Genomic DNA, 18,278 nt, shown 5'->3' with positions numbered 1-18,278 from the left:
TTCATAAAAAATTGTACTTGTGGTTTGGGATATTGCTCACAATTTCAAAAAGTTGGCCAAGTAATAATGTGTTGAGCAGGACAGAGGAGCTGTGTACCAGGATGTGGTGACAATTCAGAAATGTCTCCAATGGTTGACTCATGCAATTCCATAAGGCTGAGTTCGCATCTCCCTAAAAATAGAAGTAACTCAAACTTAATGGTTTCCATCACAAAGGGCTTTGAGTCTCTTCTTCTTTCAAAGACACAGTCATGTTCCTGGCTTGTTTCACAAAGCTTAGCCCTTATTCCTCTACTGTTGGGTTCGCTGCTAATCATTCCTTCCCAACTATATTTAAGGTTTTTGAGGGCGAGAGAAGGTGTCTCATTTAATGCATGCATGTAGTTATATGTAGCAGTTAGTGTTCTATAAGAGCTTATCTTCTGGTGGCTGAGCAGGGAGGAGCTGTCACCAGCTCCAGATGATATCCCCTGGATCTGTCAGTGACTCAGCTGGCTTCCCATTGAGACTAGCTTAAGAGTGGGGATTAAGAGTCCAGATGTTGGAGCCAGATTGAGCTCACTGATTATCTTCACTAAATTTACTAACTTCCTTTTATGCTACAGACTGGTATTTCCAGGTGCTTTGAGGTGGCCTACTTATCTCACTTAGCCCTTATCCCATGGCTGTAGCTATGGCGATAGTTTCAAAATGGCACTAGTTAGTGGCACAACTGTAATTGCTTGGCTCCCAGGCAAAATTTAAGCAGCCCCACCTACCTCTATGCTTCATAAAGTCAACCTCATGAAAACAGGTAATCACCTCTCTCTATGCAAGGAGAAAAAGGAGGCAGGTGAATGTTTCCTCTGCATTCATTTATATGTTCTGTTGCTTTTTTGGCCACAATACTGACTTAAGATATTACCTTGGGATAATGGAAAAAACTATGAGTAAGAGCTGAAGACTTACTTAGGCTCTAGCTCAGGATCTATCCAAACTTAACAATTTATTAAACCTTCTAAACATGAGTTTATTTATCCACAAAATGGGTATATTATTGTAAAGATTGAATTAAATCATGTATTGCGAAACTTAAGTGCTAACTCATGTAAGATCTTGTTAGCAAAGATTAATCTTCTCTGATTTGCTCTTTATTCTTTGAGTGACTTTTGAAGTCTACAGGCCGTGGCTACAGTGAAATGCTGTGGCATCTTGCTTCTTGTAATGCTGTGGCTTCTCTTCATCCTTAGCTCATCAAATTACCGAACACAATCAGAGCCCCTACTTATGTCCAAGGGAGACTGTAGGTATAGTGGTTGCCTAAGAGGGCTCCAGGGACTGATTTGTTTCAAACCCTGGCCTTAGCACCTACTGGCTGCATGTGGCTTTCCTTCCCAGCTGTGGAAATGGGGGTGATAATCTTCTCAAGGTGCTTGGGACAGCTGTCACTGCACTCGGCACACTACACTCAATACACGTTACCCAACAGTATCATTACTGCCGGGCACACGATGCTGTGAGGGCGACAAAGTACATGAAACGTGGTTCTGGCCTAAAAGAAGCCCTCAGTATAGTTGCATGTAAGATAAAGAAATATCTGTAGCAAAACACAGTTAACAACTGTTCCCAGTGAGGCAGCTGGAATGAAGAGAGAGGGCTTGAGATCTGAAACCCACCTTTGCCGTGAACAAGGTGTGTGACTTCGACAGTCACTTAACTTCCCTTGGCTTCTCCTATCCTTCCTTGTCCAGTGGGAATAATGAAGCCTAAGAGTTGCCATAAAAATGAAATGGGAAGGGCTTCCCTGGTGGTGCAGTGGTTGAGAGTCCGCCTGCCAATGCAGAGTACACGGGTTCGTGCCCCGGTCCGGGAAGATCCCACATGCCGCGGAGCGGCTGGGGCCGTGAGCCGTGGCCGCTGAGCCTGCGCATCCCGAGCCTGTGCTCCGCAACGGGAGAGGCCACAACAGTGAGAGGCCCGCGTACCGCAAAAAAAAAAAAAAAAAAAAAAAAAAGAAATGGGAAAAAGGGCATAGGGACACGTGACATGTGACTGGTTCATGCATAGTAGGGGACAATAAATGATGGGAAATATGATGACCACAAAAAGGTGCTGCAAGTAGGTATGTGGCTAATCCCCAAGCTCATTGTTAAACAGTAAACCTGTAGAGTTCACAGGAAGAAAGATCACGCAAAGCTAGATTTGAGGCTGCCTTGCAAAGCCTGCTACTCTTTTTCTCAAGCAGAACAAAGCTTTTTCAGAAGCAATTCTGAGAAATCCTATTTGACTTTTTAGCTGACCGTCCTCACCCTATGTATTCACCATTCACGTCTAAAATTTATCAAAAGTGATAAAATGTTGGCTATTTGTTGCCAGCAGCATCGTCCCTTTGCAAAAGTGGGTAGGCGTTTATTCTCTTCAGCTATGCAAGCAGGTCATAAAGTTCATCATTCTCTCCCAAGTTATATTTTTCTGCAATTCTTCTCTTGCCTAAGTTGGAATACAGGTTCCTGCAACTCATAACAAATACAGACTGCTACTGTACACACTCAAAAAAAATTCATTTTAAGAAAAATTTCAGCACGTGGAATCCAGTTCTTTCAAAGCAGCATAATTCAATATTTCTTCAACGTTAATGCTGAACTTAGAAAACATTCTCATCCTAGATACTGAATTTCATTTTCTTTTATTTGTTCTACTACTAAGCTTTTTTTTTTTAAACCAACTTTTTGGTTGATAGAAGAGACACAGTTCTTTTCTTTCTACCGTTGCGTTCTGGTTAGGCATTTCGGAAGCTTGTTCAGTTTTTTTAAAATGAAAGAATGTCTACATTTTCTTTAAAGCTGAACTCTTTTACCCACTGCAATATCTCATGATCTCGTGAGGATTTAAACTGTATTGATGCTTTCGTATAAAGCTCCTCCTTTGTCATTATTTCACGTTTATGAGAAAGTAGGAGTATATCTTATCCTCTACATTTTATGGCCTATAAATATGAACAATATTGAGTATTTTTATTTGTAGATTGTTATTATCAACAGTATCTAATTTGAAAAAGGACTATACTTGTAAATGTAAACATATTTCTATTAATATGCCTGTAATTATGTCATAAATATAATTCCAACTTTATGTACCATGTGTTTATATGAAATGATATTTTGAAGGCAAAACAAAATAGTTGTAATGCTCTTTTATAGCAGAATTATGCTCCCTTAAGCCTTTGTCAAGTCAGATGTCAGATGAATGCTAATTGGATTTCTCAGGATATCTTTATTATTTTAATAATGACATTCCAGTAACATTTTAGTGTTTTACTGATCGGTACCTGGAACTCTACTGATTGAAAACATATTATTTTCATGAGTACTGGGAGAATAATACTAAACTCTAAGTATCTATATCCTTTTTCTTACTACAGTCATCTAAGGAATATTCTGTTTGTACTGTTTGGCTCTAGTATTTTTGTTGTACTTATCTACTAATGGGTGGAGAGTAGCAAGGCTAAATGGACCCAGGTAAGAAATACCTGAAGTTATCCCTGAAAAAGAAAAGATCTAGCTGAAGTATAGGTGTTGAAAATGGAAGTAGGAGAGCAGGAGAGTTCCAGGCAGGGAGGAGGCTGGAGAAACAGAAATGAGAGATTATGAAACGGTCAAGTGATGTGAGATTTGGGTGAAATTGATGGGTTAAGAGGATTTTAGGAACAAGAGACTCTGTGTGCGTGCGTGCGTGCGTGCGTGCGTGTGTGGTATGTGATATAATTTCCCCTTTCCTGCTCTCCAAGAAACGTCAGGGAAGACTTTTACATTTTAATGTTTCTGGAATCAGTTTTTATTTCTACTGAATGTGACATTTTATGTTGATGAGTCTTACTGGGTAGGCAAGAAGCGTTAGTTTTGTTGAAGATATATACGTATTTGAAGGAGGATGAGATATGAAGTATAACGGGGAAACATGAGGTGAGAAATAAATGCAAAAGAAATGTATTTTTAATTCTCGCATTACCTGGAATGGATTTATCTTGGAGGTGTTCTATATTGGCCACTGTGTCATAAGTATCACATCAGTTCTCCCTCTACCACGAAGAATTACTGAGTGATGCTCATTTCCTGAATTCCAAGTAATTCCAGTAAATTTGTTATTATATGTAGAAATTTACAAAGTATAAGAATTTAGTTATTTACTTTAAATTAATATTTTTATTTAGTGTTTTCGTCATCCATCTAGGGTGTCAGGGAAGGGGATTACTCTTTTGGATTACAAAGTGCTTAACACTGAATTACTTACTTAATCCCCTCCACAACCATGTGATGTTTTAAAAAACTGAAGTATAGTTGATTTACAATATTATAATAGTTTCAGGTGTGCAGCATAGTGATTTAGTATTTTTGCAGATTATACTCCATCATAGGTTACTAGGAGAAAAGCTATAATTCCTTGTGCTATACAGTATATCCTTATTGCTTATCTACTTTATACATAGTAGTTTGTATCTGTTAATCCCATACACCTAATTTGCTCCTTCCCTCTTCCCTTTGGTAACCACAGATTTATCTTCTATGTCTGTGAGTCTGTTTCTGTTTCACATATACGTTCATTTGTATTCTTTTTAGATTCCACATATAAGTAATATTATACAGTATTTCTTTCTCTGACAACAACCATGTAATTTAGGTGGTCTTATTTCCCCGAGATATAACTGAGCTATACCTGAGATATACTGTGAGATATAACCAAGAAAACAGTAGTATAGAAATAATAATTCACTCAAGGATTATCAACTAGTGAACAGGTGGAGCAAGATTTAAAATTACATCCATCCGGCTTCCCTGGTGGCGCAGTGGTTGACAGTCTGACTGCCGATGCAGGGGACGCGGGTTCGTGCCCCGCTCCGGGAAGATCCCACATGCCGCGGAGCGGCCGGGCCCGTGAGCCATGGCTGCTGAGCCTGCGTGTCTGGAGCCTGTGCTCCACAACGGGAGAGGCCACAGCAGTGAGAGGCCCGTGTACCGCAAAATAAATAAATAAATAAAAAAAATTACATCCATCTAATTCCCATACCCACCTCTTATCTGCAAGAGGTCTCTTAGAGCACTTGAGTGGCTCTCTGTACTTCCTAAATGATGGTCTTAGTATATCATTATATGCTGCCTCATAATATTGTAGGGTAGTGTAATAAGATTGTTAAAATGGTGGAGACTTCTATTTATAGTTACAAGCTGCAATTACTGGTTATTATTATTAGTTTTTGTATGTACAAGGTCCTGTTTTCTTCAAAAGACTAAATTCTCCAAGGGTAAGGACCGTGATTATTTATAGTTTTACAATACCTAGCATAGGCTTCAGAACAAAGCTGGTATTTGAATCTATTTTACTGCAGTTAATGCCATTAACTATTTTTTTTAGCATCTTTATTGGAGTATAATTGCTTTACAATGGTGTGTGAGTTTCTGCTTTATAACAAAGTGAATCAGCTATACATATACATATGTCCCCATATCTCTTCCCTCTTGCGTCTCCCTCCCTCCCACCCTCCCTCCCACCCCTCTAGGTGGTCACAGAGCACCGAGCTGATCTCCCTGTGCCATGCGAATGCCATTAACTATTAATAAATTTAGACTGAAGGTAAACCCACTTAGTGTGTGCCTTTCCTCACTTGTGCATATTGTTACTGGACAGGAGAAAGTGCTACATTTTATTAGTTTTGTTTTTATTATATATTATCACATCTAATATAGATGTAATATATATTAGATATATTCATATATATATCTAATCTAATCCTATCTAATACATATATATTAATATATATTAGATATCTATATCTTTTTATTGAAGTATAATTGACTTCAATATTATATTAGTGTCAGGTGCACAGCATATTGATTCAATATATATATATATTTTTTTGCGGTACGCGGGCCTCTCACTGTTGTGGCCTCTCCCGTTGAGGAGCACAGGTTCCGGACGCGCAGGCTCAGCGGCCATGGCTCACGGGCCCAGCCGCTCCGCAGCATGTGGGATCTTCCCGGACCGTGGCACCAACCCGTGTTCCCTGCATCGGCAGGCGGACTCTCAACCACTGCGCCACCAGGGAAGCCCTGATTCAATATTTTCATACATTATAAAATGATTCCCACAATAAGTCTAATTACCATCTGTCATCATACAAAGTTATTACAATATTATTTATTATATTCCCTATGCTATACATTACATCCCTGTGACTTATTTATTTTATAACTGAAAGTTTGTACCTTTTAGTCTCCCTCACCTATTTTGCCCAACCCCCCCTTTCTGCCCCCTGGCAACCACCAGTTTGTCCTCTGTATCTATGACTCTGTTTCTATTTTGTTTTGTTTGTTCATTTGTTTTGTAGATTCCACATATCAGTGAAATTACATACACACACACACATATTGTATGTATACATAGATACATATATCTTTGTTAGACCTGTGTTCTGGCCCTAGCTCTAAAACTTACCACATGTGAACGTTACTAAATTCTTTGAGCTTAAATTTGCTCATTTTTAAACAGAGTGATGTGTATACTATGCCCATCTCATAAGAATTATAGGAAGGTTACAAAGTATGGCACAGGTGAGTATTTTCTGAGAACTACAAGGTCCCACATTGATAGATCATGCTATCCAATTTTTCTTTTGAATGTTTTCAGTCTTCTGTGTTTATCTGCTCCTTTTTTTTTTTTATTCTAAAAGTAAAGATTAGGTCAGAAATAGAATGAAAAGATCATTTTAAAAGTGACAGGAGTCTTGGATCATGTAATCTGTGCATGAAAAGGCTAGAATCAACTCTGGTAATTTGTCACGTGTTTGAACAATGAGACAGATGCTAACTGGCACTGCTCAGATAAAGCTGTAAGACTTAAAAAACAGCAGTAGATATTAGTGTGTCAGGAACAAAAAAGAACCACGCAGTAGTAAAGACAATTATGTACTGAAGCAGGGTTCCAAGGCAGGCTGCAGTAACTCTAGCTGCTGTTCAATTGCCTGAGATGGTTGGTGCCCCTCCCCATTAGAGTCTGGAAGTGGTAACAAGTGACATCTTGATGTGATTTTCTGGTCTCAGTTTTGCAACAGTCAAATGTTTTATACCGTTGAGCTTTATCATGTGAGTTAGGTTTCTGTTTACTAGGAAGCCCAAACTGAAACACTGTTATTAGGTTTACTGTAAGCAGTTTTGTTGAATGGAAATTAAATTTTATGGCTGCCATTAATAGAAAAAAAAATCTTCCGAAACAGGGAGTAGAATGAAATTTTAAACTTGAAAATGCTTTCTTGTACAAGTATTTGTGGAACTAAGTTTAGATGAATTTCATCCATTTCTTTTCCGGATATAAAGGCATACAACTAAAAGGTTGACAGATTCATATTACTGATCATCTATTGTGATACTAAGTACTTGTGCTAATGGATGATGTACAAATTCTGACATCCAAAGTACAATTATTCCAGAAGAATAACTGCTAAATAAGCACACTTATGGTCATTGCTTTACAATTAAAAAAAAAACAATTCCAGATAATACTATATTTAATGGAGTATACAAGAACTGTAATTATTTTTGATCACAAAAACAAATTTTTTAAATCTTATAATTGTTCAAAGTATTAAATATTTTAATCTGGAGGTCAACAAAATTGCAAATGAGGAAAAGCCTTAAAATTTTATTATGGTTTTACAGTATAACGTGTGGCTTTTCTTAAGTACAATTCCTAGAGAAGCTATATTTCTAGATGACTAGTAAAATGACTGCTGAAATGCATTAATTAACCTTTACATTCACATAAAAGTGTTTTGTGAGAACAAATGTACACAAAGTGTTATCTTAATCATGACTAATAAAAATGGGTTATATAAACACAGGTTTTACTACTGCAAATGTCTCCTTGACAAATGACAGGACCTGATTCCTTTATTAAAAGATAATTAGAAATGTTTTGCAAGGGAGTCAGAGCCTTCCCACAGATCTCTCTTGCCTGAGTGTCTGCTCTTGAGGTAACAAGATGGAGAAAGTCTTGAAGTAATATCTAATGATTATGTTAAATGTGGATGCCATGGCCGTATCTCTCTTTTAGCTCTAGATTTATTTCATAAAACAAAATATTAAGGTTAAACATCTAGGGTCTACGGAACCAGCTAAGAGCCCATTTTGAAATGTGTCAACCGGAAGATACTGATTAGATTAAGTCAGAATTCTTTTTTTCCAGAAAAAAAATCACTGTGTCCACAAGAGAAGTCCCTGCTGTGTTCTTAGTTGAGCCTTCAGAGAGCAAAGTGATCCCATACATTAGAGCCCCCAAGGTCTTATAGCTCTCTTTCACCAAAAGCCTAAATCATAGCAATTATTTTAATAAGCCCCAGGTTAGCTATTAAAAGTCATTAATTTGAAGGTATTTCATCTTCAAGGTGGATCTGTGCTCAGAAAGGATAAGACCATCTGGCTTGTTAAACAAAATAGCAGTATCACTGGTTCAAACCCCATGATGGGAACACCTCTGAAGCCTAAGGGTACTGGTTAAAGGCAAAGATTCTGGAGCCAGAAGGCCTGGGTTCAAATTTTGGATCTGAATAACTGTGTGACCTTGGGCAAGTCATTCCTCTTTTCTGCACCTCAGTTTCCTCATCTGTAATAGTACATACTTTTTAGGGTTATTGGATGACGAACATGTTATAACATGTTATAAATGAACATAGCTAATATGTGTAAAGTGCTTAGTGCCTAGCATGTTATATACACTATATAAGGATGAAAGCAATAAATTAAAGTAACTTCTTATAGACACTCTGAAATTTACTTCTATGCCAGAGAAATGATCCTTGAAAACAAGCAATGTCACAGGAAAATTGTTGATTGAAGGACCAGTCAGGAAATTTTTTGCCTCATTCTTCAGGGTCCACTAGTTTAAATTTCTGTTATCTCCCAATGAAGTATACAAACAGCTACAGCAGACTGCTAGGATTAAACATTTAAAACACACATTACTTTTATAATGCTGTCTTAGCATGTCTTCTTCCTTTTAAAATGTACCAGGAGTTGCAAAATTGAAAGTTCCCTAGCTTTTGAGAGACCCTGAAATGAACAGTTAAGAACAACAGGAACAAAGGGATGGATAAGCTTTAGGCTTAATCCAACTTCATGGGGAAAAAGTACATCTTATTATCTCTATGGCCAGTTTTATTTGGGACCATGTTTTTAGTGCCCTATTTGGGAAACGGTAAATTTCTAATTTGAGATATTTCATGCATAGTATCATTTTTGCTGGAGAGCATTTCCCGAGATGTGGTGATGTTTGCAGGGTCAGCCACCCACTGCATGCCAGGACTGACATAGTACATCTTTGATGATATTCCCTGAAGACCCATTTTTTACCTCTAGGTTGACTTTCTTAGAAAGTTAGTATAGAATAATGGAGTTCCTTTATTGGCTTAAGTAAGCAGAAAACACACACGTAATGTTTTCAAATATACAGCCATACTCAATAAATTATTAATAATTTGCTCATGTGGTATCCAGGAAGAAATGTTCTGTTAGATAACTTGGTAAGTAATAAGTATGGGATATGCTGAGAGACAACTTTAGAGCTGCTCAATCCTCTGTGTTAATTTCCTTAGTATGCAGAGTATTTGCAATGAATTAGCCATATGGTAAATGGGGTTACAGACTTTTGCACTATATTCCATAACTAAAAGTTTCCGAATTGAACTTTTTGTTCTGTGCATTGTTTTGTAAACGACAGTAAACTAGCAGTATTGATTTATCGTCCTTCTCAACTGTGCTGCAAGCCACATTCATTTTTTTCTTACACACACACACCACCCCCCCACCCAAACAGAGTCAAATTCTTATTTCCACATTTCTCTTGAAGGTCTTTTGCTGAATCCTGCAATATGAATATATTTTAAAAATCCAATTAAAAGAGAATGATGGCACAGAACACATAACTCCCAGAGGAATAAAATCCTTAAGTATATGAGTTTGGAGGTGAAATATTTTGTAAAGATTGCCATAGATTTGAATGTTAAGACATAATGCCAGAGCTTACTGTGGGAGGAACGTGTATATCACAATTTTATATTGCTTAAACTGATGTGTTTGGTGGCTAGAATTGGCATCTTCTGGAAGCTTGTTAGGAATGCAGAATATCTGGCTTCAACCAGACCTACTGTATTAGAATTTGCATTTTAATGAAAATCCAGGGTAATTCGCATGCACATTAAAGTCTGGGGAGCATAGTAATATGAACCTATTAAATATTTTACGGTTGGATTATAGTACATGACATATAAGAGAAAAAGAATTTCCTACCATTGCAAACATTAAAAAATCCACTTTTGATAATCCTAAAAATTAGTTTATGCTTATCTATTTCTTCTTATTTCATGAAAATTAACATCAATTTTCTACTAAATAATAAAACTACAAGGAGGTACTCAATAATTATTGAAAGCTGACATAACATTAGATTTAAATATTCAAGCTGAAATCACACTGGATTTGGTTTAAAAGGTATCCTTTAAATGGAAAAAAAAACACAGGAAGTGGGAAAAAGAGTAACAGCCAGTTTGGGGGGCCCCCTCTCAGTATCACATTGTATCTACCTGCTTTATCTACTAACTTGACATCTCTCTGGAAGTGGTGAGTGACATTCAGGTGTGTCCACAAAACTGAGCACATTTTAAATAAATGAATAACTAAACAATGTTTTTGTTTAATTATTCCTTTATTTAAACATTGAAACATTCTGTTCCTATATAATCTTGATATTACTACTGACCACCGTATACTATTTATCCACTACAAACCCTATCAATGTAATGATACTAGAAAGTAAAATCATCAGAGAATACTTAACCAGGACCTACACCTACTTCCAGATTATGAACATGGCTCATTTAATCTCGTCTCCTTGAAAAAGTGTACAAACTCTTTTCATTCACTAGGCTAAGCGTGGCATTAACTTATCCAATAAGCAATTGAATGCTCCAGATAAAAGACATTCTTAAATAGCAAGTATTTGGAACAGGGTTTAAATCAATCTACTTCTTTGGAGAACCTGAGTGCCCTCTAGTGGGCTGAAAAGTTAATGCAGACTCCAAGCCTTGGTTCTGGAAACATCTGGGTCACTGGCTAATTCCGTCTTTTTTTTTTTTTTTTTTCTTGTCCGTAAAATTTCTTGCATTCTTCACATAAGGTCACAGGTTCTGTGACAACAGAATAATGTGTGTTTTTCTAAGACCGCGGAAGAAAACTGGTGTGCGCTGGAGTTAGATATAACAGCTTGGGGTGGCCACACCCAAAGCAAGTAGCCACTAGCTCTGAGGCCAGCTTCATCCAGCCTGTGTGAGCAGTGAGCTATTGGGGTGGGTGTACAGTCGGTTGGAATAAAAAACACGAGTGACCGATAAGTCAGGACTTTTCCTAAAGATGGTCTGGATTTATCAATGACAAAAATCCTCAATTAATTACGTAATTGACTTATCCTCCATTTCATTTTTAATTGTACAGATTTAACTTTAAAACTCTGCTTAATGGCTACTACCAAATATTCACAGAATTGAGTAACTATTTTGATTCTAAATTACAGGGAGGAAAGCTATTTTATTGCGTGAACCGGCTTTATGACACTCTGAGAGGACATTTCTTGAATCTGAGGAAAATGTAGCCTCCTGCAGCATTTCACCAGTGAGAACAAGTTATTTGAAGGTAAATATATTGTGCCAAATGATTAAATGCTTATTCCACGATCTATCCATTAACAATTAAAAGAATATGAAAGTAAGTAAAAGTATTTTTAATGCAACAGATACAATTCTACTAAAACTGTTAATGATTAAGGGCAGAGACAATTGCTCTGACAATAAAAACACTCCCTTCCCCCTTAGAATAATTTAGTACAATTATTCGGTAAGTCACATCACAAAACCATGGTTAATTTTAATTAACTTTAAAGTTGTGTATTTTAATATGACAAACCATCCAATCCAATAATCATTGATAATTATCATTGAAAAATTTATTTTCTTTCAGAGAATTTTACCATGTGTAGGTAGACAACCACCACCCGGTGTATTAATTTATATCATTAAACCAGTTACCTGCCTTGAGCTACACTGGGTCAGTAATGCTGCTACACTGGGTCAATAATGCTTACTGCAGGCTCAGCTTACTCTCCTGGTACGAACTATGCATATAAGATTAAGTGATAAACTACTGCTATTTCTCTTTCAATTTTATCCTGAAAATTTGACAAAAATCCTCCTCTTTACACTTCTAGTTATTTATATATCCATTTATAAGGTGCCCACTTCATTAGAGAAGATAACAGGGAATATTATATGCACCTAGTACAGTCTTGCTGAATACAATAATTGTTTAATGAATCAGGAAAAAACTCCCGCCCTGGTGATTAACTGATTATGCTTTGCAACTGGAATGACTTCAAAATCCATTATTTTAATAATGCAGAGGTTGTTGTTCTTTTCATGATTTGCTTACTCATGGCAGAAAGGGCCTTTACGTTTGTCATATTTGGGGTGGGATTTTTATTAATGGGATGGTGGCTATTTCACCATCCATGCTTCTGTGCAGAATCGAGTCGGTATCAAGAATCAGCAATTGGAAGAAGAGTTTAGGAATAAAAACAAAAAGTTAAAATTTTGTGCATAACCTATATTTATATATTTATAGATAGGGTCTATGGACTACAAGGTGAAGATCAAAATATTTCAATTATATACGGATATTTTCATCCATTGCGGCCACAAACAATTCTCCGCGGAGAATTTTCCAGCAATCTTTGGCACACAAGCCCTGCCCTAAGCAAGCACCTGCACTTGTATCTGACCCACATGAACGTACAAAGTCCCTACAGGAACCGAACATGTATTTGTTTTATAACGTAAAATGAAAGGGGGAATGCATTCTTTTTTTGGGGGGGGGGTTGGGAACAGGAGGAAGAAAAGAAAAGTGAGCACAACAAGGGTTAATCCTTATTCAAATGCAGTCATTCAAACCTTTTGAACAAATATGGCCAGTGAGTCAGGAAACAATAATAATAATTTAAAATAATAGCAATAATGCTGCTGCTGCTGAGTTTGCAGACGCCCTCCTGCAGCAGAAACCTCTGGGTGGGGGTGCAGAGTGCAGAGCGAGGGAGCCCCCACCTCCCATTCTCAGAACCTTGTCGGACTGCCAGGCGAACCGCGAACCGCGGGAGGCCGGGGTAGTTCAGGACACTGCGCAGAAACCCGTCTCCCGGCTGCACCCACGCGGGCGAGCGCCCAGCCCTGGGGAGGGGAGCGCAGGGCGCGGCGCGGGGCTCTGCAGGGCTGGCTGCGCTCCACTCGCCGGCTCGCCACGTGCGCCCCCATCCGGCCAGCGGCTGTCGGGCCTGGGCCCCAGCTGGGAAGGGTGGGGCCGAGGCCCTCGCTCAAGGAGCGAGGGTCTCTCCTACCGAGACCATCCAAGGGATCTCCACCCAGGAAAGCATGGAGAACAGGGCGTGGGCCGTGGGCTTCGGCTACGGGAAACAGCCCCATGCTCCACGGGCTGTGGGAGGGCGAGAGAGACCCTCCCCGCGCCCCGAGGAAGGGGTCACCTCTGCGGTCCCGCGGCCGGCTGGGGTGGGGCGGCGCCTTTGTGTGGCCGGGCGGGGCTCGAGCCGGCCTTTCCGCAGAGCCACGCACTTGGCTGGGAGGGGCTCGGCGCTGCGACTCCGAGCAACGCCCGCTGTCTGCGCACATCGAGGGGCCCCCGGACTATTCTGGACTGCGGGGCTGGAAAAAAGGACTCTAGGACGGCAGACCGCTCAAGGGCCCCTCCCCAGCCCCCTTTCCTTGCCCAGTATCTGAGCCTGATGTCTTTCCGGCTCCGCCTGGGAGGGTAGGGCAGGGCGGAGCTGACCAGAGCAAGCCCTTTTGGCCTCTTTCCCCCTTCTCCGCATCCCGCACCGGGTCCCGCGGAAGGGGTGCTTCCAGCCGCCACCCGACCTCCGGTCCCTCCCTGCCTGTTTCTCCCGGGGCCACCGAGCGCCGAACCGAGGGGTACTGGAGGCGCAAGACCCGTTGGGGATGGCGGCCCTGGATCCGGAACCTCGTTTGGTCTCTGCGTCTCGACCGTCTCTCCGATACAGGCTGAGCCTATGAAAATTGCCGATATTTGGCCCTGTCTGACGTACAAAACATGTTTCACTTGGCTCAGTTTAAGACCTTGACCTCTTTTGTGTCTGTATTATTATGTATACTCGTATCTAGGTTCCAGAAGCTTTTCCCCCAAACGATCAAATGAGTTCAAAGAAGGCTTTATCGCGTTTATGTCTAATAACCCTATGCAATGCGGTTTTGAAAAGAAAAATGTTAACCCACTTTTCCCCCCTTCCCTCTGTGAAACGGAACAATATGGCCAGGGTGGGGAAGGCGGGGGCAATGGTCAGGTCTCACTCGGAAGCCGAGGCTGGGAGTCGGGAGCGCGAGGCTCCGGGCGTGGCGCTGCTGTCTCCCCAGGGCTGGGCTCCTGGGCGTCGCGCTGCGCTCCGCACCCGGCCCCCTTTCCGCGGCACCGGGTTGGGGGGAGGGGGGAGGGGGAGGGCACCAGCGCGGCTCCGCAAAGGGTGGGGCCATCCGCATTGTGTGCCCAGCTCTGCAGGTGCCTCCCCCCCGGGACGGCTCGTCCTCACACAAAGAAACCCCACCCCAGAGCCTGCGAAACCGCTGTCCCTCCACCCCTCCCCAACCGCGCGCTTCCCCGCCCCTGCAGCTGCCCACCCGCGCCCTCCGTGCCCTCCCGACTTCCTGTCTCCTTCCCCTCCCTTTCCCTAAAACAAAAGAGTGTAGGTCTCCCCCCCATTGCCAACCCCGCCCCGCGCCCTCACCTCTCCGCACCGCGCCCCAGGACTATCAGTTTTTCCGACCAGACAATGCGATACATTTGCCCGGTTCTTCTCCCGCCTCCCTCGTCTCCACCCATCTTTCAAACAGCCTAGATGGGACCGCTTTGACTTTGCATTTTTCTTTTTCCTTTCTCCCGCCCCCTTTTCTCTCCCCTATTTTCTTTCTTTTTTCTTTCTTTTCTTTTCTTTTTTTTAACTAGAGAAGAAATAAAGGATGTTACAAAGCACTTTCCAAAATGTCCCTTAACCCCATTTAAGGCATACAGTTCGAGTAGACCCCCTCCCCCCCCACGACTGAGCCCTAATTTTAAATATGGAAACAGAATAAATTCGCTACCCATGGGACGGCAACTTACCTTCTTCCACCTTTAAAAAAAAATCCTTAGCTTTAGAATTTCAAGGATCCCCTTTTTGCCCTCCCTCAAACCCCAGAGCGGCCTCCATCCTTCCCGATTGCTATGTTAACAGTAATGTCTTTTTCTCTATAAAATATCTCCGAATGTCTTCCAAGCTGTAAGAGAGAGGGTGAGAGGTGGGCTCCAGGTCGAGCCGAGGAAGAACGAGGCGCGATGCCTTACCCATTGCTGTTTTAGCCATTGTAGGGATGTGCAGATGCTGAGCGTTGGCGAAGGCGGAGGGTCCAGCTACAGCAGCGGAGAGAGCGAGAGAGAAGACTGAATAAGGCACTGAGTCTGCAGAGTGGGACCGTGCGAGAGAAAGAGCAAGAGGCAGGAGCCCATGAATAATTATCACTCAGAAGCTCAAGCAGATTGGCTCCCAAGGTCCCCTGACATGACTCCCGCAGAGTCAGAATCTCCAAGCATTAAATATTGATCGGCCAATGGTGCTGGAGTACAAAGTACCAGAATGCAGTTTGAAATGGAAATCAGTCCTTCCCTGCCAGCTCCCCCCGTTTTGGGGGCCTGATAGTACAGTCCAAGTAGAGTGGAGCCTTAGCCCAGAATCCTTCTAGGAGCTAAGAACTGGGCTGTACCCACCTGGGAGCCAGGAGGCTTGACTTGATTTGCACGTGTTTCATTGAACAAATAGACATAAAACAAGGAAAGGGATTCAGAGGCCTGAGAAGTCTTCATGCCATGCTGACTGTCAGAAACATTTGTTTCAACACTGTTTTTACTCGTTCATGTTTCCTCTTTCACCTTTGGCCATGTCTCTGGTAGATTCTAGTCTCTCAGGGTGACCTCATGTCTGGCTATGGTGGTAACTCAGAGGAGAACTGCACTATTGTCCTTTGTCTCCTAGCACATCTGAACTAAGATGTCGCTGGACTCTTGAGGCTCTCTCAGTAGAGCAAGGCCTGATATTTTCTACTTTTGGCACAGAAGGAAGGGGCTGCCTGGGTTGCTTGGGAATAAGGACAAGTAGTTATGGTCTACCTGGGGACCTTGTGGAAGAGGATGAGAGTTAGCCTCCTGTGACTGGGTCCTGTCCGACTGGTAACAGGGCAGAACCAGCTTGACTGGTTGGCTTGAGCATTGGAGGAGCCACAGGTGGGTGGATGCCATGCTACCCTGGAGATGTAGGATTACATGGATAGAAACCTCAGTGACCCTTCCAGGGCTCTAAGGAGAACCCTTTACACTGAAAGCTTAGTGGAGCTGAGAGGCATGACCTGGGGCATGATTTTTTCTGAGATCCAGAGCACCATTGGTACAGGGCAAAGCAAGATGTGTCCATGTTTCAGGCCGAGCAATGTGAGGATCTCTGAGACCAGTTGCAGAAAGTGATTCATTACAAACAAGGTATTCCTTAATTCCTTCCCACTCACTTAATGAATGCCATTCATTAATTCATTCTTTCTCACTTGACTCACATGAATATTCATTGAGCATTTACCATGTGCCAAGCTCTGAGGATAGAGCAGTGAGAAAGATTTTAGGACTTGTTCTCATGGAGCTTTTTATGTTTTAATTTATTTTTTATTGAAGTATAGTTGAATTATGATGTTGTGTTAATCACTGCTGCACCTCAAAGTGACTCAGTTATATATATATATAATATATAATATATATTATATATATATATATACACACACATATATAATATATATATATATATATACACACACACACATTCTTTTTCATATTCTTTTCCTTTATCACAGGATCTATATATATATATATATATTTAAACATTTTTATTGAAGTATAATTGCTTTACAATGGTGTGTTAATTTCTGCTTTATAATTAAGTGAATCAGTTATACATATACATCTATCCCAATATGTCTTCCGTCTTGCGTCTCCCTCCCTCCCACCCTCCCTATCCCACCCCTCTGGTGGTCACAGAGCACCAAGCTGATCTCCCTGTGCTATGCGGCTGCTTCCCACTAGCTATCTGTTTTACGTTTGATAGTGTATATATGTCCATGCCACTCTCTCACTTTGTCCCAGCTTACCCTTCCCCCTCCCTGTAACCTCAAGTCCATTCTCTAGTAGTTCTGCATCGTTATTCCCGTCTTGCCCTTAGGTTCTTCATGACTTTTTTTTTTTTTAAGATTCCATATATATGTGTTAGCATACGGTATTTGTTTTTCTCTTTCTGACTTACTTCACTCTGTATGACAGACTCTAGGTCCATCCACCTCACTACAAATAACTCAATTTCGTTTCTTTTTATGGCTGAGTAATATTCCATTGTATATACGTGCCACATCATCTTTATCCATTCATCTGTTGATGGACACTTAGGTTGCTTCCATGTCCTGGCTATTGTAAATAGAGCTGCAATGAACATTGTGGTATATGACTCTTTTTGAATTATGGTTTTCTCAGGGTATATGCCCAGTAGTGGGCATTGCTGGGTTGTATGGTAGTTCTAATTTTAGTTTTTTAAGGAACCTCCATACTGTTCTCCATAGTGGCTGTATCAATTTACATTCCCACCAACAGTGCAAGAAGGTTCCCTTTTCTCCACACCCTCTCCAGCATTTATTGCTTGTAGATTGTTTGATGATGGCCATTCTGACCGGTGTATCACAGGATATCGAATATAGTTCCCTGTGCTATACAATAGGACCTTGTTGTTTATCTGTTCTATATATACCAGTTTTCATCTTCTAATCCCAAATTCCCACTCCTACCCTCTCCCATGACCCTCCGCCTTGGCAACCACGAGTCTATTCTCTATGTCCCTGATTTTGTTTCTGCTTCATACATAGGTTCATTTGTGTCATATTTTAGATTCCATATATGTGATGTCATATTGTATTTGTCTTTTGGACTTACTTCATTTAGTATGATAATATCTAGTTGCATCATGGAACATCGCTGTTAATTTAACTCTTCTGTGTCTTTGCTGAAACTTCCTGCAATCTAAGTCCATCCAGGATCTGTGGTTTTGACAGTTGAAAAATAGACAAA

General features: G+C 40.9%; 1 protein-coding gene across 1 annotated transcript in view; it reads right to left on the bottom strand.

The window, feature by feature from the left end:
• Positions 1-15,615, bottom strand: part of STMN2 (stathmin 2) — a 53,291-nt gene extending 37,676 nt beyond the window's left edge. Inside the window, exon 1 of the mRNA XM_060035186.1 lies at positions 15,474-15,615. Coding sequence (XP_059891169.1) covers positions 15,474-15,492 — 19 coding nt within the window. The 5' untranslated portion in view covers positions 15,493-15,615. The remainder of the gene's footprint in view (positions 1-15,473) is intronic.
• Positions 15,616-18,278: the final 2,663 nt, after the last annotated feature.

Source organism: Delphinus delphis, chromosome 17, assembly GCF_949987515.2.
Source record: "Delphinus delphis chromosome 17, mDelDel1.2, whole genome shotgun sequence".
NCBI classification, from domain to species: domain Eukaryota; kingdom Metazoa; phylum Chordata; class Mammalia; order Artiodactyla; family Delphinidae; genus Delphinus; species Delphinus delphis.
Note: the sequence above shows the minus strand (reverse complement) of the source record. Positions and strands in the feature narration are given on the sequence as shown.